The sequence below is a fragment of the Vanessa cardui genome, chromosome W, assembly GCF_905220365.1.
Source record: "Vanessa cardui chromosome W, ilVanCard2.1, whole genome shotgun sequence".
NCBI lineage: Eukaryota > Metazoa > Arthropoda > Insecta > Lepidoptera > Nymphalidae > Vanessa > Vanessa cardui.
In genome coordinates this window covers 12617663-12642152 of record NC_061153.1, presented here as the reverse complement: position 1 = coordinate 12642152, position 24490 = coordinate 12617663, and the positions used below count along the sequence as shown (strand labels likewise).

At 41.0% G+C, this 24490-nt stretch overlaps 1 protein-coding gene across 1 annotated transcript; it reads right to left on the bottom strand.

Annotated features, from left to right (window-relative positions):
• Positions 1 to 6704: 6704 nt before the first annotated feature.
• LOC124542636 lies at positions 6705 to 13152 on the bottom strand. Its single transcript, XM_047120564.1, has 3 exons — positions 11278 to 13152; positions 10897 to 11194; positions 6705 to 6928 (listed from the first exon to the last, which is right to left on the bottom strand). Exons 1-3 carry the CDS (start codon positions 13150 to 13152, stop codon positions 6705 to 6707), a joined length of 2397 nt encoding a protein of 798 aa, XP_046976520.1.
• Positions 13153 to 24490: the final 11338 nt, after the last annotated feature.

Below are 24490 nucleotides of genomic sequence, written 5' to 3'. Positions count from 1 at the left end.
AACGTACGAACTTAGAGCTGCTTTGTGCGCAGTATGCCGATGTTTTCTACTTAGAAGGAGAGCCTTTAACTTTCACCAACAAAATAAAGCACTCGATTAAAACAACTGATGAGGTTCCGGTTTACACAAAAAGTTATCGGTATCCCTATGTCCACAGACAGGAAGTACAAGAACAGATAGGTAAGATGCTAGAACAGGGAATCATTAGGCCTTCGAATTCAGCGTGGAGCTCCCCAATTTGGGTTGTAGCTAAGAAAGCAGACGCGTCAGGGAAAGCTAAATGGCGTATAGTAGTTGATTTCCGAAAACTCAATGAAAAGACCGTAGACGACAAGTATACCATTCCTAATATAGCCGACGTATTAGATAAATTAGGTAATTGCCAATATTTCACAACCTTAGACCTTGCTAGTGGCTTCTATCAAGTAGAAATGAACCCCCAAGATATACCTAAAACAGCTTTTAATGTTGAACACGGCCATTTTGAATTCTTACGCATGCCTATGGGCCTTAAAAATAGTCCATCCACTTTTCAGAGAGTCATGGACAATGTGTTGAGAGAGCTACAGAATACTATTTGTCTAGTATACCTAGATGATATAATAGTATTTAGTACATCCCTTCAGGAGCACATAATTAACCTAGAAAAAGTATTTAAGAAATTACGTGAGTCAAATTTTAAAATACAGATGGACAAATCAGAATTCCTAAAACTAGAAACGGCGTACCTTGGGCATGTTATTAGCAAGGATGGTATAAAACCTAACCCTGACAAAATATCGGCAATTAAGAATTACCCCTTACCTAATACCCGTACAGAAATAAAACGCTTTTTAGGATTACTTGGTTATTATAGAAAATTCATACCAGACTTTGCTAAAATAACCAAGCCTCTGACCCAATGCTTGAAGAAAGGTTCCAAAATTGTCCAAGATCAAAATTATATCCAATGCTTTGAAAAGTGTAAAACTCTACTTGTCAATGATCCGATCCTTCAATATCCGGACTTTTCAAAGGAATTTATACTCACAACAGATGCTTCGAATTTAGCAATTGGAGCCGTTCTTTCTCAAGGCCCCATTGGATCAGATAAACCAATAGCATACGGATCGAGAACGCTTAATTCAAGCGAAATAAACTACAGTACGATAGAAAAGGAATTACTCGCCATTATGTGGGCAACGAAGTACTTTCGACCCTATCTTTTTGGTAGGAAGTTTAAAATTATGACAGACCATCGGCCTTTGCAATGGGTAATCAACATGAAAGAGCCCAATTCGCGCTTAACACGTTGGAGACTACGCCTAAGTGAATATGATTACACAGTCATTTATAAACCAGGGAAAATTAATTCCAACGCCGACGCCCTATCACGAATAGAAATCCATAATGAAGAGTCTAGTTCTATTGTCGTTAACATCTCAGACAAATCTGATTCAGAAAGAACCAGAAGTATCGACTCAAGAACCGACAGTATTCATAGCGATGCAGAAAGCCCTATACTAGAAGTCCCTATTACTGATGATCCCCTTAACAGATTTAGCAGACAAATCGTATTTAACGTTGTTGGCGATATTAAAAGTAGACCTCACATAACTCACCCTTTTGAAACTTAAACAAAAACTTGCATACAAATCTCCAAATCAAACCTAGAACAAGATGTAATAGATGCCATAAAAGAATACGTTACACCACGTATAAAAACAGGAATCTTAATTAATCCCCCGCTTGAAATGTACAAAATTATACCGGTTATACAAAAGTATTTCAAAAATTCCGCAATGAACCTAGTTCTTTCCAAATTAGAAGTTGAAAACGTTAAGGATTACCTAAAGCAACAAGAAATTATTAAGAACTATCATGAAGGCAAGACGAACCATAGAGGCATTAATGAATGTTGTTTAGCTCTGTCTAAACGTTATTTCTGGCCAAAAATGAAAAACCAAGTGACAAAATTCATTAATGAGTGTCTTATTTGCGGTCAGGCAAAATATGACCGAAATCCTGTAAGACCTAGATATGAAATTGTACCACCACCTACCAAGCCTATGGAAGTTGTACACTTGGATTTATTCAGCGTAGATAGTAACAAGTACCTAACAATTATCGATGCATTCTCGAAATATGCACAAGCATATTCTTTGAGAGATGCTACAGCCGTTAGTGTAGTTCAGGCTTTATTTAGGTTCTCTTCCCATCATGGTATGGCTCTTAAATACATTACGGATAATGGCCCTGAATTTACAAATCAACTATTTTCTGAATTCACTAAATTACACAAAATTGAACATCATAGAATATGCCCCAATACACCCAATGAAAATGGAATGATAGAACGCTTTCATAATACCCTACTCGAACACTTGCGTATCTTAAAATTAGAACACCGCAATGAATCCGTTACCAACCTTATGACGTACGCTGTAATGGCATATAATAGTTCAATCCATTCTTTCACGAAATGTCGCCCAATAGAAATAATTACTGGTCATTTAGATCCGCGAGATCCTTTAGACATGAATATAACAGAGCACCTATTGCAGGAATATATACTAGATCACCGTAAGCGAATGTTAAAGGTATACGAAATCATTAATGAAACCGCCCTTCAGCGTCGTACTGAAATAACCGAGAACATTAATAGAAATCGCGAGCCTGAGCAAACATATGCACCTGATCAACGAATCTATGTCAGAAATCCCCTAGCTAATAGACAAAAATTAGCTGCCCGCTATACGAACGATACGGTTGTAACAGATTTACCTATACATATTTATACAAAGAGAAAGGGAGGACCCGTACCCAAGTCGCGCCTGAAACGGGTACCTAATAGTGCTCGTTTGTTACAGGATACAGAAAACACTACTCGCGTTAATGCTGGCTCAGGTCCTGAAGCTGGGACAAGCAGACGTGATAACACTTGAAAGCTTAAAAAATGGACCGGGTATTCTCCCCTTCAACCTAGGACCCACTAGAATAATTTCCCATTTCCATTTTTTTGTTCAAATTATAAATTTAAATAATGTGCGAAATAGGTTAGAATCCGTTCGAGAGAAATTAAGCAACCTAGCACCTGACTTAAATAATAAAACGTCGTTACTTTACGCCCCGCATATCAAATATCTTGCAACGAAATTAAATGACATGTCAGAGCAACTGTTAACCTTTCAAGGAAAACGTTCAAAAAGAGGCCTCGTTAACGGTCTTGGTTCCATAATCAAAAGTATCTCCGGAAATTTAGATTATACGGACGCACTAAAGTACAAAAATGCCATTGCTATTCTACAAAAGAACGAAAATAACTTAGCCATTGAAATAAATCATCAAATAAGTTTAAGCAAGCAGTGGGCATCTCAGAGTTCAAATGTTACAGATAGGATAGTAGAAAACCAGAGGAAAATAGAGAACATTATTAAAACCATCTTAGATAATGATGTTAGGAAAGAAGAAGATGCAATTAAGTATTTTCATTTAGCCCAGCTACTTACAATACTAGGTGATGACATAGACAATTTGTCACAAGAGTTGTCAAAACTACAGAATCTATTGGCATTCATAAGAGCTAAGAGCATCCATTATTCCGTTCTCGATTACGACACTTATATAGTTATGTTAAATAAACTAAAAGGTTTATACAATTCAAATGTAGTGCTAGATATTAATTTTAGGGAATATTTAGATCTATTAAGATTAGGATATTATTATAAAGATAATGATATAATCTTGGTAATTAAGTTTCCAATCATGAATCCCAATAACTACATCCTTTACAAATTGTCCTTAGTAATGATAAAATTATAATCCCTACCTATCCATACGTAGCGATTCACGAGAAAGATCTACTGTATATAGAGACAGAATGTCCGAAGTACAGTCACGGTCATCTTTGCGAGGACAACTTAAACCGACACTATGGAGAGCAAACGAGCTGCATTCAACATCTTATACTCCAGCAACATATCCATGAAACCTGTCGGGTTACTCCAGTAATCTTATCTTCTCAAGCCATGGAACAATTGGATGATCGTCACTATGTTCTGAGCTTTCCCAACTTAACGAAAGTTCATTTAACCTGTTCTCAAGATCAATACAAAAACCTTCTTGGAAGCTATCTAGCTGAAATACCTAAAGGGTGTGCTCTACAAACGTCCATCTTCACCATCACTAACCACCATGATCAAGTAAAAGGACAAGTTTTGAAAATGTTGAATATAGAATATAGTAATGAAGATCCATACAAAGCGACAGCGAAGAACATCTTGAAATTGAACAGTATAGATTTGACTCACTTACATTCAACCAATACCAGGATTGTCTCTCAAGAACTAGTGACTTTGGAATTGTCGAACTTAGACACGCTCTATCACACGACTATGCCTGTCTACCTACTCATCGGTGCATCAGTACTCACTATTAGCATCGTCCTCATTCGTCGCAAATGTATGCATTCAAAAAATACCAACCAGAAGGAAAATGAGGCAACCAGAACACAAGAAGTCCAGGACAGCCCCAGAGATCCTATGTCTCTATCAGCACTATTTTCGACAAAAGTCTCCAAATAGCTGCTGATCCTGCGGATGGAGTTGTTAAGAAATAATCGCAAGACCTCCCGAACATCGAGCGCTACCAAGAATTACCATACCGTGAGAAATAATCACACCATGCATTCCTTGAAGCTACCACCTGTTGCCAGCGTCGCTGCTTTGTTTCGCAAGACCTCCCGAACATCGAGCGCTACCAAGAATCACCATACCGTGGGGACCATTCAGTGATTTACCGATTTCGTTATAAATATGTAATTCAGACTACAGAACTTCACTTTTTGTTCTGACATCGAACAGACTGTCACGTATTATAAATTAGAAATAATTAATTGTTAAATTGAATTACTTAAATAAACGTATAAGTTAAATTCGTTCGGTTTCATTCTGCATCCTCAACGGCAGCCCTACGTAATTAATGTTATAATGTTATTATTTATAAAGTAAATGTTATGATATGAGCAGCAGTAAAATAGAAGCAATACTCCCCGGGATCAAGTTTAATTTTCAAATATCGTTCGTTGAGGTTGATCTGTCAGTTGTTCATTTTAGATGTCGAATTGTTTTCTAAATTTAATGTTTTCTTCTTCAGATTAATTATTTTTCCGGTCACACATCACTTAAGCACTACTTATTTACAATATTGTCGTATTATATTCTTAAATTAAACTCATTTTATTAAAAATATCACGGAGCCAGTAAGAGTGCACGCGTTACCGCATTTATAACTTTGGTTTTGCGTCTTATAACACTGCTTCTTTGTTTATCCTTGAGCTTTAGGCCTTGGATGCTTCTCTCCATTGAGCGCTGGCATGTACGTATTTTTGTTTTTGTGTATTTATTGTAGATCCAGGTCTGTGCTCCATATGTCAGGCATGGTAGTATACATGAGTCCATGATTTTTTTCTTAAGATGTAATGGAAGTTTTGATTTTAATGTTTTCTTTCAGGCTCCAGAACTTTTTCCAAGACATATTCATTCTTCTGTCTATTTCATCTTTATACCGTGTGTTTTTAAATGAAATGAGCTTTCCTAGATATATGTAGCTGTCGACATATTCGATCGGTGTTTGGTTTACTATTATGGGGGTTTGTATGCTGTTTGTAGCTTCTTTAGTCTTAGATGTGTTGAGTTGTAGACCAATGGTATTGCTAGAGTCACTTAGATCTTTAAGCATTTCTTGCAGTTGTTTCGATGACGTCGAGAAAAGGCCTATATCGTCGGCAAATCTTAAGTTGCTGAGAAACTTGCCGTTTATATTTATTCCTTTTCTTTCCCACTGTAAACCCTTCATTATATTTTGTAGAACAGCAATGAACAGTTTAGGTGAGAGTGGATCTCCTTATTTCACACCTCTGCGTATATGTATAAATTGTTGGTCCTAGTCTATCGAGCTTTACACGACTTGTGCTTTTTGCATATATGTTTTTAATTATATTTATGTATATATTCGGAATGTTTTGGTTTTTCAGTGCCTGCCAAATGCTCTCATGTGATATAGAGTCAAATGCTTTCTCATAATCTACATACGCTAGGTAGAGCGGGGCCTTGAATTCTTGATATTTTTCCACTATTTTCTCTAGCGTATGGATATGGTCAATAGTTGAGAACCCGGGTCTGAATCCCGCCTGTTCTTTGGGTTGGTGTTTCTCTATATCTATTTCTATCCTTTTTTCTAGACATGATTGCGAACTATTTATACATTGCTGGGAGTAGACTTATTGGACGGTAGTTGCCAATATCCGTTGGATCACCTTTCTTATACAATAGAGTTATTCTTGATTCCGCCCATTTTTGGGGTATCTTTTGTGCTTCCAATGTTTTATTGAACAATATGATTAGGTGCGGGATTAATATATGTTTTCCAATTTTTAAGGCTTCATTAGGAATATTGTCGAATCCCGGGCTCTTCTCGTTCTTTAATTTGACAATTGTTTTTATTATTTCAGTAGCGTTGAAAAGTTGGACAGGACTATTTATTTCACAGTTATAACTCTGGCTTTCCTCTTGCAACAATGCTTGTTCGTGGTTGTAGTTTTCATCACTGTACAAGTTTGGGGGTAGATGTGAATAAGGCAATTAAAATATACGACGTTGTCCTTACCTGCGATGTGCCTAATATCGGTCGTGAACTGTGAGATAAATTCGAGGAGACGGTACTGCCTAGGTGAGTGAGTGAGGCTTATGGTCGGTATACACTATGAAATGACGTGCTTCTAACATGTGGCGGTTAAGTTTAATGCTCTCGTATATAGCCAAGAGCTCGCGGTCGTACGGAGAATATTTTTGTTGAGATGGACTCAGCTTCCGAGAGAAGAATGCCAGTGGCTCCCAGGCACCGTTCTTCATTTGCTCCAAAACTGCCCCCATTGCTGTGTCAGATGCGTCTGTTACCAGAGCAAGTTCCGCACAACAATCTGGGTGTACCAGTAATGCAGCATTAGCAAGGCTTTCCTTACAGTTGTTAAATGCTTGCAGTATTTAACCGGATATGTCTATGGACTGTGATGCCTTAACGCTGCCAGCAAGTAAAGAGTTTAAAGGAGCCTGGACTGAAGCTGAGTGAGGTAAAAATCTCCTGTAAAAGTTAATCATTCCTAAAAACCGCCTGAGTTGCCTGACTGTTTTAGGGACTGGGAATTCTCTGATAGCCTGAACTTTGGATTCCAAAGGTTTGGTGCCGGATGCCGAAATTTTGCAACCTAAAAATGTTACCTCTGATGCACCGAAGATGCACTTTGACGTATTTACGAGAACGTCATACTCCTTCATTCGTTGGAAGATCTGATGGAGGTGAGCTTCGTGTTCTGCTTCATCCTTGCAGAAAACGAGGAAATCATCCAAGTAAGAGAATCAAAAGTCGAGGCCTCGTGTCATTTCGTCAACAAACCTTTAGAACGTTTGGTCTGCATTCCTTAAGCCGAAGGTCATATATGGGAATTCGTACAGACCAAAGGGCGTAATGATGGCAGTCTTGGGGATATCATCCTTAAAGACGGGAATCTGGTTGTAGGCTTTCGTTAGATCGATGGTCAAAATATTTTACAACCAGAAATGGACTGGGCGAAGTCATGGATGTGCCTAATAGGATACCGGTCTGGTATAGTTCGTGAGTTCAGCAACCGGTAATCACCGCAAGGCCTCCAGCCATTATTCTTTTTAGGCGCGAGGTGCAGAGGTGAAGCCCAGGCGCTTTTAGAAGGGCGCGCTGTGCCATTACTTAGCGTAAGCTCAAACTCATTTTTGCAATTTTAAGTTTGTCCGGTACCAGCCTTTTTTTTTTTTTTTTTTTTTTTTTTCTCGCTGGAAAAACGCATTACGCGCTTCCCCCACGTGATGGAAAGTGGGGGGGTGTGTGGGACTCCCCGGAGCCCTGGACGCCGAGTGCGCCCAAGTACGCCGGGTTTACCCACTAAAAAACCAGCGGTACCCTCTCCGTCTTTCGATGGACGCCACGGGATCGCTTACGCATGCTACCGTGACGCCCTGACGGTCGGCCCACCTATGCGGGCCTCTAACACCTAGGGGTGATTCCCGGGGTACTGGGACCCCTCTAGTCCCTGCGGCGCCTATTGAGGCGGTGGGAGAAGGTGCGCGTAGCGCCTTTTCCTCCTCCCCGGTCGTCTTCTGCGGAGCGAGTCGGCGGCGGCACTCTCTTCCCGCTCCCGCTCCGCGGCTTCCTTCTGTGACATGACACTTTCGCAGAAGGAGCGCATCTCTGACCAGCACATCTCGCTACCGAGCATGGCGTTGATGATGCTCGGCAGCGAAAGGTCTCCGCCCATAGTCGCCGCAAGGGTGTGCCTCTGGGGCCCCCACGCAGCACACTCGTACAGGGTGTGGTACGCCGAATCCACTGGCGCACCACACTCGTGGCAGCAGGGTGACTCCTCCCGCCGCGCTATCCCGTGCAGGTACTTACCGAAGCATCCGTGTCCAGTAAGTACCTGCGTCATTCTGTACGACAGTGTGCCGTACTTCCTCTCGACCCAGCGACTCAAGTGGGGACGGATCGCCTCCACTGTCGCTAGGCCCGCCGTGGGTGACCCCAGATCTTCCTGCCATCGGACGATCAGGGCTTGCTGGGCTAGAGCCCTGATCCGCCCGATCTCCGCCGACCCTGGACGGTCGCCGCGGTCCCTCGCCTCGACCCGGAACCGGTACACTTCCGCGAGCACCTCCGCCTGGAGCTCCCAGGGCGGATCGCCCGCGAGAAGTGTCGCCGCAGTCCACGACACCGTACGGTACCCTCTGATGCCTCTCACCGCTATGACCCTCTGCGGCTTGCGCAGCAGGGCCCGATTTTTAGTGGTGAGGGCATCTATCCAGATCGGGGCACCGTAAAGCGCCATCGACCTCACTACGCCGGAATAGAGACGCCGGCATAGTGACCCCGGCCCCCCCACATTCGGAAGGAGGCGACCAAGAGCGGCGGCGGCGTTGATGAGCCTCGGGCCGAGTTGGATAAAATGCTGCCCGAAGCTCCATCGACCGTCCAGGATCAGGCCCAGATACTTCATCTGGGCCTGCACCTTGATCACCGTCCCGTGGACGGTGATACTCGCACCTCGTGGGGGTCCTTTCCGTGGACCGTGGAAGAGGAGGGCCTCCGTTTTGGATATGGAGACCCTCAAGCCCAGCATTTCCATGCGGTCCACGGTGAGAGCCGTTCCGACTTCGGCGAGGCGAGCCGCCTCCCGGAAGTCCCGCCCAATCGCCGTGACGAGGGTGTCGTCAGCGTAACACAACACCCCCATCCCGGGAAGGACGGGAGCCCGCAGGAGCCAGTCGAAACCGACATTCCACAGAATTGGGCCGAGAACCGACCCCTGTGGAACGCCGCAGCTCACTCGATGCCGGATGAGCCTCCCATCGACCCCCGCCCAGAGGATCTCCCTGTCCTGGAGGTACGCCTCCAACAGCCTCCTGAGATAGGACGGCACCTCATGGTATCGAAGTGCCTCCCGTATAGTCTCAAAGGGGAGACTGTTGAAGGCGTTAGCCACGTCGAGCGAAACCGCCAAGACGACTTGCCCCTGGGCCACCGCTTCCGTGGTCCGAGTCTTCAGGGCGTCCAGGGCGTCGACCGTCGACCGGCCTGCCCTGAACCCGTACTGAGCCTGCGAGAGACCCGGACCGACCTCCTCGAGGTGCTGAACGAGACGGGCTGCGAGGATCTTCTCGAAGAGTTTTCCAGTCTCGTTCAGCAGCACGATTGGCCTGTATGCCGAAGGGGAATCCAACGGCCGACCTTCCTTCGGCAACAGGACCAACTTCCCTTCTTTCCAAGGCTTCGGAAACTGTCCACTGCACAGACACTCGTCAAACAGCTCCCGAAGCCTTGCACCTAGGTATTCCAGAGCGTCGCATAGAACACGCCCAGGAACCCCGTCCGGACCCGGCGCCGTCTTCTTGGCCTTCAAGCGACCGAGGGCCATCTCCATTTCCCGCTCCGTGATCAATGGTGAAGCCACTGCGTCTTCGGTCACGGAGCTGGGGGCCATCTGTGGAGGGACATGCTCGCCTGGGTGGGGAAACAGTTCCCCGACCAGGCGCAGAAGGAGTTCCGGCGGCAGCGTCTCGGTGAGAGGGGCGCCTTGGGTGCGGAACTTCCCGCGCACACCGCGGTACGGACGCCCCCACGGGTCTCGATTGAGACCCGCCAGAAGCTCGTCCCTGGCTTTCTCTTTAGCCTTCCTTATCGCCAGCTGTAGATCTTTTTTCAACTGGCGATAAATGTCTAGCAACTGTCCCTCCAGATCCGTGTCAAGGCCGTTGCGCCTTCGACAGCGGACATAGGCCCTCCGCGCCCGGCAGCACGTCGCCCGAAGGTCGGCGATTTCGGGCGACCACCAATAGACGTGCCGGCGCTTTACTCTGCGCCGGGTCCGAGGCATGGCCGCATCACAGATCTTCTTGAGTGAACTGCGCATACGGCCCGCCAGTTCCTCTGCGTTTGCGCCCTCCCTCCTCCCTGTGGAACCCCACCGCTGCACGATGGCGGCCTCCTTGACCAGCTCTCGATCGACCTGGCCGAGAGACCATCTCGGAAGCGTGGTCGGCACCCTCTGGGGTTCCGCCGGCCTGCGAGAGGTGGAGATCTCAAATCGGATGTAGCGGTGATCCGATAGAGTCTCCGCCTCCTCCTCTACTCTCCAGTTCCGCACTATGCGAGCCACCACAGGGGTGGCAAACGATACGTCCACCACGGAACCCCCCTGTTGGCGAACGCAGGTGTGAACCTGCCCCCTGTTGAGAAGGGACAGGTTGGAGAGCAGGGCCCACACTTGAACGGCCCTCCCTCGCGGATTCGTGGCGGGGTTGCCCCAGGCACGCGACTTCGCATTTAAGTCACCGAGAACCAGTGTTGGTTTCGGTGACTGCCTGGCCACCGCAGCTCTGACAAAGCCGAGATATGTCTCGAACTCAGCCAGGCTGCGGTTAGGGGAGAAGTACGTACCGACGATGACGTACTTCCCCCACCCCACCACTACGTAGCCCGAACCCCTCTCGATGAGTGAGAGGGGGGGCCCCGTTCCACTCCTCGCGAGGACCGCCACGGTGCCGTCCACGTCCCCTACCCAATGAGTTAAGGGAGGAACGTAATAGGGCTCGCAGGCCACAGCCAGGTCAATCCTCCACTCCGCCATGGACTGCAGCAGTAGATCCTGAGCCCCGGCGCAGTGGTTGAGATTAGTCTGAAGGAAGCTGAAGTCGGTACTCATGTTGACATTGCAGCTTCCTCCTCGGCCTGGCGCCGTCCGACGTTGTTGGTGGTCTGGGTAGCGAGGACCACCTTACCTTTCGTGATGGGGGGGTTACATTCTTTCGACCCCATCACGTGCCCGGAGGGCTTTCCGGCTTCTGCGCACACCGCGCAGCGCAGCTTCCCGGTGCATTCAGCCGATTTATGACCTTCAACGCCGCACCGGAAGCAAAGGCTCCCTCGATCCGCATTGAATGGGCATAATATCCTTGTATGGCCAAGGCCCATGCACTTGTAGCAGCGCAAAGGGCGCTGCTCTAGCACGCATACCCTGGCCGAGCTCCACCCAACCAAGAGACGACCGGCGTCAGACAGTTTCTTCGCCGCAGCTATTGGACATGTCACGCGGACCATACCCATGTAACCGGGCCCACGCGCAATCTCTCCACATCTTAGCTCTTCAATGGCGCAATGCCCCTTGCGGGCGACTGCGGCGATAATCTTATCTTTGGTGACGGAGTCATCTAGCCCCGTCACCTTAATGTCCACTTTTTTTACGGGATGAACGACGCTGGCCACCCCATCCAACACTGTGCGGAGCTTATCGGCTAGTTTTTCTGCCTGGTTCGACTGTGCTCTCGGCAGCTCCAGCACCCTGGCTCCCGTCGCGGAGCGTCGGACTTTTAGACCTCCATTGATGCCGAGTTCTTGCAGCTTAATGCCTTGCTCAGCGCGCTCCAAGACCTGAGCATATGTGACACCTTTCTGCTCCGCTTCTGGCTGCAGCGTAACCACTACTGCAGCTGTACGAGGAGCAGTCAGCTTAGGCTTGGCCGCTTGAGGTGTCTTAAGCACCGTGTTCGCCACCGTGGCATTTGTTTCAGCCGGAGAGTGAGCCTGTTTCCCCTTCTTCCCCTTTTTTACTACAGTGGACCAGGACATTTCCTGGACCACCTGAGGCGGAATTGTCTCCGACTCGAGCGAGGCGCTTGAACAGCCAGCAACAGGTGCCGGTGGGGCAGCTGGTGGAACCCGCTTAGGTAGGGGTGCAGAAGTCAACGGTGGAGCCGAATTGACTGCCTGCGCTCGGGACACAGCAATTTGCTGTGCTGATTCCCGCCTCTTATCAGCAGCTAATGGTGGGCGCTGTATTTTAGCCGGAGGAAGGCGTTCCTCCAATTCGGCAAATCGGGCGTTAATCATAACGCCTATCGACGATATAATTGAGGCCTTTATATTCTCCACCGCCATAGCATCCTGTGCAGAGCTGGTGGATGCCTCACTGACCACAGCGACCTTGGACCGCATCTCCGCAAAATCGCGACGGTGAGCCTTCACCTCGGCCTTGAGGCTATCCACCTCTTTGCGCAGGCGTCCGTTATCAGCGCGGAGCTTTCGAGTCTCCTCGGCTTCCGTCCGAGACGCTAAGGCATCTACAATGGCCTGTAGTGCAGCCGCCGACTCCCTCAGCTTTTTGCCAAATCCTCCTTTTAAGTTGGAGGACTTTTGTGCCACCTCCAAAATGAGGGCTGCGCTTCGACCAGCCTGTGCGCGAAGTTCCTCGGCGCCCATTTTTGTGGGATCCTTGGTGTGGACATCCGAGGAAGAAGATTCCTCGGAGTCCAAGACAGCCTGAGGAGGTTCCTTTCGAAACGCTCGACTACGAAGCGATCGTTCGAAGGCCTCCTCTCTAGCCTCATTGGCCTTGGCCTTCAGCTCAGCCTTAGCCCGAGCAAGACCACTTCCACGACCTTTAGCAGTTTTGCCGCGAATAGCAGGCTTGCTTTTTGCAGCCATCCTCATCTCCGTCTCCGTATCGGAATCGGAGTTAAAAATAACGAGGCCCTCATATGGCCTTTTTCGGCGAATTAGGGCATCGGACGATAATTCAGTATCGACTTCCATCGCCAAGAACAAACAACATAAAAAACAACGAAACAAACAATATATGTATTTATATCAATATAAATGCATAAATCTGTAACAATAAATATGGTCTAAAAAGACCACTTAACAACAACAAAACCAATCCGTAAGCAAAACAAGTGTCCGATAAACAAAGCAAATAGTCGAGATGTGACGTCAGAGATAACGAAAACCAGTTTTCAAGCCAGATGTCGTTTAAATTCCTCAAGTCGTAATATTATTTTAATCAATAATATTTAATAACAAGCAATATTCAACACAACCTCCGTCTAAGACGTCCGAACGTTGAATGTCCGGTACCAGCCTGCGGGGGGTACATGAAATAGGCGTCTACGGAAAATTCAACTAAAACAATTCGTCTAATAACAATTCGACTAAAACAAATCGTCTAAAATAATTCAATTAAAGAAAATTCGACTAAAGCAATTCGACTAAAAACAAATCGACTAGAAACATTGCTTATTCCCCATTACACATCAGTCTCGCGACTCTGCAGTCTTTATCGATCTTATTGAAAATTCGCAAATTTTCACCTCATGTGAACCTTCTGTCTTCCCCACACCGGCTAGGCTATTTCCCACATACCATCCGAGATGCCCCACACCCGCACAACTTTGACGCTCTGAGATATACAGACAGAATTGTATACGTCAAATCAATTGCGAAGAGTCTGTCGATATGAAGAATTTATTTCTTCATTTTTAATTTTCTTTTTTTTAATTTTATTCTTTCTTTCATCTTTGAAATCAGCTTGTCTTCATCGTGCGTTCAAGAAAATAATAATAAACTTAATACAAAAAACAACACAAAAAATATAAGAAAAACTGGAATAAACAAAAAATAACTAAAAAAAACAAAAAAAAAATGGAGTCAGCAATCCGTCACGTCCTCGTTCGTTGATTCTGGGATTCCGGCACAGAGGAAGAGGAAATTTATAAAAGAGAGGGTGAAGGGAGGGGATGTACGAAGGATGATCATTTCAACCTTATGATTAGTCCATATAGCGAATTCTAACCAGATATCTCAAAAATAGTGGATACACCTACACAATAGGAATTTTTTAAGTAGTTTAACGGAACAAAGCTTTAGAGTAAGCAAAAGAAGACACTCGTGTTCCACTTGACTTTTGTATACTCAATGTTAGTGGAATTAATTTTAGTAAATTTTTTTTCAGCTAAATTGTTTACGACGAATAGTATAATTAGTATACTTGTTTTTAATCGAATTGTTGTAGTCGAATTGCTTTAGTCGAATTGTTTTAGACGAATTGCTAATAGTCGAATTGGTTTTTAGACGAATTGCTTTAGTCTAATTGTTTTAGACGAATCGTTTTAGATGAATTTTCCGTAAATCGAAATAGAAGGTCCAGGTGTAGTCCTAATGTGGTGTACTGTATGGTGTTCAGGAGTGCGCGGTGTGCCTGAGGGGCGAGTAATTTCGGGAAATTTACCTAGGAGCTCATGATACCTTGTGTCACCCGTCGCGACCTTGATGGAGAACACACTAGTATTAGCTATTGCAGCGCATGACGACAATGTTGTTGTGTTATCGATTAGGCGTTGATTACGACAATCTACTATTAAATTAAAAAAACTAAGAAAATCAACGTCTATTATTAGCTTTGATACATTAGCCACGGTAAATCGCCAAGCAAAAGTTCGTCTTAATATACGCTCATATCATACGCTCGGTCAAAGAGTTAACATTATTTTATTGCGCTCCCCAAATTTTACCGCAAATTATTAATTTAAAATCAAATATTACCGCTTTTAACTAAAGCCTTGTGTAGTTGGTGAATATTGTTATCAAATAAGTGAGATATCTTAGTGCAAAAACATATTATTCGCAAGATATAACGAAGAACATCTTTAAATTATTTCGCCCTGACCTACGACAATAAGTTGCACCGCTGTCGCATCTATGACCACTCGGCCAGGTCAGTGACCCTTGCGCTGTTAATGAAACATCGCTCGTTTGTTTTTTTATTATACGTGTATTTGCTGTATTTAAATAAAAATGAATACGCATAAATGCGCCGGTTGTCCGAATGAAATAAAATCTGCTGCGTCTTTACATTGCATGCGTTGTAAAAAATTTTATCATGTTATCTGCACGAGACATTCGATGACAGAGTATAATAGCATGAACCAAGAATTCTTAAATGCTTGGATCTGTGATTTATGTCGTTGCAAAGAACCAAATAAAGGTAACAACACTAATACTCCTGTACGCACGCCAGCACTCAACGTACAACAGGATTATGTGACACAACGTAATAAAAAATCATCATGCAACTGCCTTTCTGCTGACGCGATCCGTAACATCATAGGAGAAGAATTTCGTCGGGTGCTAACGACCGAATTCAATTCCAAACTCCAAGACATTCTCAGAGTAGTTTCTTCGCTCGAGACATCGCTGACATCATTTCACCAAGAGTTAGAAGTAGTAAAGAAGAAATTATCTGCTCAAGAAAAAACTCTTGAGGTAGTTCACGCAGAAAATAAATCACTTCGTTCCATTAATGAATCACTAAGCTCCCGCCTAACACAACTAGAGCAACACTCTCGCGCATGTAACATTGAGATTCATTGTGTACCGGAAAACAAATCTGAAAATTTGATGAACACAGTACAGCAGCTGGCTAAGGTTATAAAATGTCCGTTCGACACGAATAATGTACAGTTTTGTGCCAGAATTGCTAAAATGAATAAGACCAGCCCTCGCCCGAGATCGATATTAGTAAAATTCAACACACCACGCCTTCGTGATGAATTTTTAGCAGCGACAAGTAAATTTAACAGAAGCAACGTTGACGAGAAGTTACACAGCGATCACTTAGGCATTGCAAATACAAAAAAGGTACCCATATTTATATCGGAGCATTTGTCGCCTAAAACTAAAACGCTACTCGCCGCCGCTCGACAGAAATCTAAGGAGTTAAATTACAGGTTTGTGTGGGTGCGTGACGGTAAAATTTATATGTGAAAATCTGAAAACGCAAAATACATTCAGATACGTAATCATGATTGTATTAATAATTTATCATAAATAGCTAAGGTTGACTAACGTATTTTTTATTACTTAAAGGCACTTTAAATGGTTTATCTGTATTCTATCAAAATGTAAGAGGTCTGAGGACGAAAACCGTTGAATTATTTAATAATATTGCATGTAATTCGTATGACATCATTATATTGACTGAGACATGGCTGAATAATAGCATCTTTGACTCTGAATTATTTGACTATAATAGGTACACAGTTTATAGACGTGATCGCATGAGCAGTGGGTTTCATTCTAAAAAGGAAGAGGTGGAGGGGTCCTTATAGCCGTTTCGAATCATATTGAATCTTGTCGAATTCAAGAATATGAATCTGATTGTGAGGATATTTGGGTTAGCTTAAATATCAATAGCAAAAAGGGCGTTAACAGTGAGACTATATACATATATAGGGTAAGTTGGGGTAATGACGCTCAGTGGGTAATGGCGCTCACCTCAGTAAATCTATCAAAATGTAACATAGCAATACGCCACGTCGCATGAAGGCGCGGGGGAAGGGGGCCACTAATAGGCGGCAATGCAAACGAACAGTCAGCCGGCGTCATCTGGCAGTGAAGTGCGTTTCTTCATTTGCGGCCGCGCTGATGTAATTTTACGTTAGGTGTTTTCTGTCGGTAAGTCTAAAACTTTAATCCGTATTTAATTATCAATCTAATTTTTTCGATAGTGAAATTATTCTATTTTGTGAATATAGTCAATTTAAACTCGTAATTTGTATATTTTTATTACTATTTTAAATCAATTGCAAAATGGCCGTTTGGGGTAATACCACTCATTTGAGCGCCATTACCCCATAGTGATATTTTTGTTTATTGTTGTAGATATGCCAAGAAATCGTCAAAGAACCACTGCTAAAGCGGCTTGGACTGAGGATGAGCTTCAGTCTGCTAAAGCAGCAATTGAAGGAGGTTTGTCCAAGAGACAACCCGCAAAACAATATAACATACCATTTTCAACTTTACGTGATCGACTAAAAAATGAAAACATGAGCAATCCAAAACTAGGTCGCAAGCCTGTTTTCAACCAACAGCAAGAAAATGAAATTGCTGAACAAGTTAAGTTACTGGGTTCTCTGTACTATGGACTCAATGTCGCCGATCTGCGTAAACTTGTTTACAAATATGCTGAGCTCAACAATATCAAAAATAATTTTGATAACAACAGCAAAACAGCTGGACTGGATTGGGTACACGCCTTTATAAGACGCAATCCTTCAGTCTCTATACGAAAAGCTGAAGCGACAAGCCTAAATAGAATTTCTGCTTTCAACAAAGAAGAAATAACGCATTTTTACGATAAACTTGGCGAGTTAATGGAAAAACATAAGTTTATTCCCAGCAATATTTATAACGCTGACGAAACTGGTATCACTACGATGACAGACCCGGGAAAAGTGCTTGCTGAAAAAGGACAAAGAAGAGTGGGGTTTGTTGCGAGTGGCGAGCGAGGGAGGAACACCACAGTCATGTGTGCGATGAGTGCAGCCGGAAATTTCATACCGCCCATGTTTATTTTTGCCAGACAGAGAATGACACCATTATTAGAAAAAGATGGACCATCCGATGCGTTATATGCCATCTCTAAAAATGGATGGATAAACGAAGTATTATTTGTCACTTGGCTCAAACATTTTGCAGCATTTGCTAAGCCGACCCAAGAATCACCAGTGTTATTAATTTTAGATAATCACAGCAGTCATATTTCGCTTCAAGCTTATAATTTTTGCAAAGAAAACTATATCATAATGCTTTCCATTCCGCCACACAGTTCTCACAGAATACAACCACTAGATGTGTCTTTTTATGGGCCGCTAAAAACTGCTTACAAACATGAATGCAACAGGCACATGAAGACACATTTAATGTCTACAATAACTCCATATGATGTTGCAGGTCTATTTAATAAAGCATATGTACAGGTTGCGAATATAAGTAAAGCAGAGTCTGGATTTCGAGCCACAGGAATTTACCCATTGAACCCGAATGTTTTTACTGAACAAGACTTTTTGGCAGCGTCGCTGATAGCACAAGAATCGGAGCAAATAGCTGAAAATCAAAATCCTAATATCCAGAATTCTGACGATGTGCAGTGTGATGGCAGGACTCTAATTTCAGGACATAAGTCTCCTGTGGCAGGTCCATCAAATAAGGATCAATGCTCTGAACCAGTTCTGGCAATAAATCGTAACCAAAAAGCTGTTGATGAGCAAAGAACTCCGATATCCTTTGCTGCTATAGCAAATACACCTACTACAGTACCATCCTCTAAGCGAGTTCAAAGAAAGCGAAAACAACATGCTACCATTTTAACTGCAACTCCTATGAAAATTATTTTAGAAAATAAAGAAAAGAAAAAATTTGACAAACTTAAGAAGACGGGAAAAAAAGTTCTTAAAGATAAGAGCAAACCTAAGAAACAAAAATCATACAAGAGAAAAATTTTCGAGTCCAGTTCTTCAGATAGTGAAGATGAAGAGAACCTTTGCGACGATGACAGCGATGACGAAATAAATGTGGACGATGAAAATTATAACAAATGCATTATTTGCGAAGAATTTGGAAAAAATAACGAGTTGTGGTATCGTTGCACCGTCTGCGGACTGTGGGCACATGCTGTATGTTCAGGGTGGGATTCACCAGATGGATTTATCTGTGATCTGTGTATTCAAAAATAATATATACCAATTACTAATTCGTCCTACCTCTAAGAATAATATTTATTTTATAATACTATGTTAATCGAAGTTAATTAGAAAGTTGATTTTAAGTTTGAAAACTTTACTATTTTTGTTAAATTGAAAAAGGCTGATTTTTCGTACAAATGGGGGATAATTGATACTAAGTTGTGTTTATTTTTATTTATGATATTGATCTCATTACTTTATCTTTTATCAAAACGTATATTATTGGTTATTTTCCAAAAGAACATGTTTGAGCGTCATTACCCCGTGCCCCGAGCGGCATTACCCATAGTCAGGGGGTAATGCCGCTCAAGCATGTTTTTTTTTTAAGTTTTTCTACTACTAGTAAATAAAAGATGTATGCTTTTTATTGTTAAATTGTTGATTATTCGAGAGTTAAAGACTTTGTTACTTTTTTAAATTTTGATTTAAAATATATAATTTAAAAAATACAACATATTTTCTTTAAGTGAACGTCATTCCCCCTCCTTACCCTATATGCGGAGTTTACATTCCTCCTCCCGTTCAAAAACACATTCTCAAACACTATTGACAATACTAATAGAGTACTAGAATCTTTTGATGGCACTTCGTTAGTAGTTGGGGATTTCAATTTGGGCAACATGTTATGATCTAGGACGTCCCATACCTATATAGGAAATTCAAATAGCGCACTGGATAACATGTTGTCGGACTTTTCATCCCTTCACGATTTAAAACAATATAACTTCATTGTCAACAATAAAAATAAAATTCTTGACTTAGTGCTTTCAAATAAACCTCAAATTGATGTATGTGAGTGCATGGACCCTTTGATTTCTGTAGACGTATCACATCCACCTCTGACATATATACTTGAAACTGGACAAAGGCCGGATCTGCTTCCTGATATATCCACTAATAAATACTGTTTTGGTAAAGCAGATTATATACTTTGCTTTAAGAATAACTGACTAAGTAGTTTCCATAGTAAGGAGTCCCGGCATTATCATCATCATCATCAGTTCAGTAGTTCAACCAACCAACTTCCACATTTATATTGAGAGCCTATAAAGTATTTATAAATAATCATTAAAGTTGTATAACTTCTAGTTGTTGAGCTAAATTCATTCACATAATTATATTAATCTAATGAATACTTTTTGGTTTGACATTTTTATAAATAAAATTAGAAATAGAATATTATTAAATTTGACATGAGAATTGTTAATCTGTTTTTGAATACGGAAGATAATGGATGATTGTAAAGAAAACTGTAAAAATAAATATTGTAAACCATATTAAATGTTGTAAAATATTTGATGTTCCTATTTATCTGAAGCTGGGTCTACAATAATATTAGTAAGGATGGATTCTTTGCGTATTTAAATATATACTAGATATACAAAAAACTATTGCAACTAATACCTCGGTTGATTAATATATTTGTTTGTGTTAAAAATGAGGAAAAAAACAACTTAGGTAAACGCTCGCTAATTTCCTCGAATGCAATGTGTTAACGCGCACACATAAACAAATTAAATATTAGTCACCGTTTGAAATTCAATTGAATTACCGATACCTCTTGTTTACAACTTTTTAAAAATAAACAGTTTAACTCGAGGTTTATTTATGACTTTATAAATAGATCCACGGAATGTTTTCAATCAATACGATATCAATATATGTAATAAAACTTTATACATGACTACTAAAATACTTGTTGAAATATATATTGACATATATAAAGATTAAGATGACCATAAGATTAAAATAATAGTTAGATTACAATTTGTCTCCTCACATTTTAAACTGAAATATTGTATTATTTTTCGCTATATTGTAATCTATCGAAGTTCAACTGTGTCTCATTGTAAGAGCGAAGGAAAAGGAAATTATTTAGATAATAATTTATTAATTTATTTAATCATCACATTGAACAAAAAAAAAGGTTATTAAAGTTATTAATTTCGCGATATTTACCATGTTTTTTTTATTTTTGTTCGGTGGAGCTGGATATTTCGACATTATCTACGAATGTCCCGAAATTGATAACTTTAATAATAAAAATAACCATGTTAATTTAAAAACAAGATGTAATAGGTATATTGTACAGGCTTTTTTAAAAGCACATTAAAAGTAATGATGACAATCTTTGTAATGTATTTTCGCAAACGACGAGTGTTACTTTCGTTTGTTTACGTCAGATGCATAATATATAATTAGTTTAAAGTGTAATGAACTCTGGGGCAGGTGTGGGGCGGCCTCGCTGCCATTGACAAAGAGAACTCAAATAACTGCCCTAGAACCAAACCTCGGGCGTTTGATCTCGAATGATTGACGGTTAATTATTGAGATCGACCGTTCGAAACCATAGATAAGATTAAATGACTGTTTTCTCTGCCGACAGATAAAGAATGAAATATGTTTGCTAAAATCAGACACAAATTCGACATTCACTGCAGAAAACGATCGTGAAATGCTAGAAATACGCAATATATATATGTCACCGTAAAATTACAAAATTCGTTAGATTACAATCCGACGAAATGAATTTTAATCTGTCGTAATATAACCGTGAAATATGATTGAACAATTTAACGTATTATTTTTCGCTATATTGTAATCGCGACAGACAAGCCCCTAAAACAGTGTTAATCTATAATATCTATATATACTAATATTATAAATGCGAAAGTAACTCTGCATGACTAAACCGAATTTGATGAAACTTATGGTGAAGAAACAACAACAGCCTGTAAATTCCCACTGCTGGGCTGAAACCCTCCTCTCCCTTTGAGGAGAAGGTTTGGAACATATTCCACCACGCTGTTCCAATGCGGGTTGGTCGAATACACATGTGGCAGAATTTCTATGAACTTTGTCGCATGCAGGTTTCCTCACGATGTTTTCCTTCACCGCTGAGCACGAGATGAATCATAAAGACAAATTAAGCACATGAATCAGCGGTGCTTGCCTGGGTTTGAACCCGCATTCATCGGTTAAGATGCACGCGTTCTAACCGCTGGGCCATCTCGACTCGATGAAAAAAGCTTGAACATAAACGAAGGACTTCTTTATGCCTATCACCTGACTAACACCTAAAACCGCGGGCGATAACTAGTGATAAATAAACAAAATTAGAGAAACGAATTCATGAAATTGTTTTGAAACAGAGATTCAGAGACATCATAACAGTTGGCCTACATAAATATACAAAAATATAACAAACTAGGACATGCGAAATAAATGTCTTTGAAACATGTATAAGAATAATAGAAATATAATATAATCATATATTAACGTACGTTATACAAAATAACCTATATTTTTATAATTAGTATTAGGATTGAAATTAGTGTAAAACGAACCTGTTACACCGATTAGTGGTAAATATATGTATATTCTATTCTATTATAAACTTCATACAGTACAGTGTAGAATACGGACTTAATTACATTGTTTTTAATTTATTATGTTTCATGTATCGTGAAAAACCTTATAGCAAAGTTTTGTTTTAGTTAATTTTACTTATTAAAAATAAACTTACATTTATATTTCTTAAGTAATAAAAAAAACAATTTGACTTTAGGTGAATTTGAATATAGAAAAGAAAGTGTATTTTTTTACTTCAAATTAAAGGTATCATCTGTTCTAATAGCAGATTTCATATCCTTAATCTATTAATGATTCAAAAGCATATGATTTAAATTTATAAAAAAAATGAAAATCGACAAACATCTAAATATACAATAAATTGTAAAGTTTAAAGAACGCACGCAATAAAATCGCCATTAAAAAACAAAATCTAACAAAACGTGAAATATTAATTTGTTCGACCCAATTTCTTTCATGCTTTCAATTGAAAGAAAACGGACGAAAACCAGATCTTATGAGAATGAAGCTGATTAACTTCAGATCACGGACCTTCCAGCACGTTCACACTATGTACGTAAAACTGGTTTTAACTGGAAAAATCCAGTTCCGCCATCTGGTGTCCAGATCGGTTGAGTTTCTATGACATTAATGGTGCTATTAATATTAACTGATGGTAACTATTTGTTTGTATTTTCATTTGTGTCGTATTTATATTGTTACTAGCGACCCGCGCCGGCTTCGCTCGGGTACAATACTGACACTACAGAATTTGTTTATTTACGATATGTGACTGGATTTTCATGTAATAAAATATAATAAAATAGGAGTGTCTTTTTGTAATATTATAAAATTTTAACAAAAAGAAAAACCGACTTCAAACAAAACACTATTTTAAAACAAATGAATATGCACGAAAAAGTAATAAAAATAATTGCGTATTCAACATATTTTTTAGAGTCTTCCTAAGTTAAATGAAATGAAAAATATTAGACTACTTTAAAGTCGATTAACGATTATATCATGTAGTTATAGTTATTGGTATATTTGGAGCCGGTGTCAGCCACGGTGCCCTTGCCCCAACAATCAAAAGAAAGAAGCGATACGAGCCCCTTGATTGATCCAGTATATTATTGTGTAAAAGGTAATTTGTAAAAAACATATTTGTCAAAGTATTCTCGTATTGTTTTTTGATAGATATACTGTAGGGTTTTATTGGCTGACACCGACTCCAAATATAACAATAATTATAACTACATGATATAATCGTTAATCGACTTTTAAGTAGTCTAATATTTTTTCATTTCATTTAACTTAGGAAGACTCTAAAAAATATGTTGAATACGCAATTATTTTTATTACTTTTTCGTGCATATTCATTTGTTTTAAAATAGTGTTTTGTTTGAAGTCGGTTTTTCTTTTTGTTAAAATTTTATTTATTTTTTGATTTTAAGTGAAGCTGATGTTGACTAACTAATTTTTTTTAATATGGATAGATTAAACGTTCCGTTTATATGAGTCAGAAACTATTTCGAGGACAATTTCAAAGGAAACTTGCGAATAAAGCAAAAATAGACTTTCGAAAATGCGGATTTAATACGTCACGCGGCGTAAACTACAAGGATCCCTCGAAAGAGCTGTAATCGAACTCAGCAAAAAAACTTTGAAAAAGACCAACTATATTTCGTTCATCATATGACATCACATCACATACACAAAATTTGATTAAAGATAGTAAGAAATTCTGCCCCATATCGCACCCTAACTGCGAGCCGTATAGGAGTTCCATCACTACATAGTATAAAACAAAGTCGCTTTCTCTGTCCCTATATCTTTAAATCTACGCAACGGATTTTGATGCGGTTTTTTTTAAAAGATAGTGTGATTCAAGGGGAAGGTTTGTGTATATAAAACATGAACAATATAGTAAAGAAACACTGATAATTTTAGAAGTTTGCGATGTGATGTCGTATATAAACAAATTCTGTAGTATATTTAGTATCAGTATTGCACCCGTGCGAAGCCGGGGTGGGTAGCTAGTTGATTATAATATTCGACTATGATAATTACATAAACATAACCACATTACGGAAGGTGACTCAAATATCCAAATAACCTATAAATAAAAGATTCGACCGAGTATCGCTAACGTGCTCCTCAGAATTGTTCCGTTCCCTTTCGTTTCGTTACTTTGTCATGGATCCTGTGCTCAGAACCTTACC

What these genes read in the sequence shown, in the direction of transcription:
- LOC124542636 (XM_047120564.1), bottom strand. Translation starts at nt 13,152, where the DNA reads ATGGAAGTCGATACTGAATTATCGTCCGATGCCCTAATTCGCCGAAAA. An exon ending in GCCAGGCCGAGGAGGAAGCT is followed by an intron (nt 11,195 to 11,277) that starts GCAATGTCAACA and finishes CTACTGCTGCAG; the next exon opens with TCCATGGCGGAGTGGAGGAT. An exon ending in GAAACCAACACTGGTTCTCG is followed by an intron (nt 6,929 to 10,896) that starts GTGACTTAAATG and finishes CTCTGGTAACAG; the next exon opens with ACGCATCTGACACAGCAATG.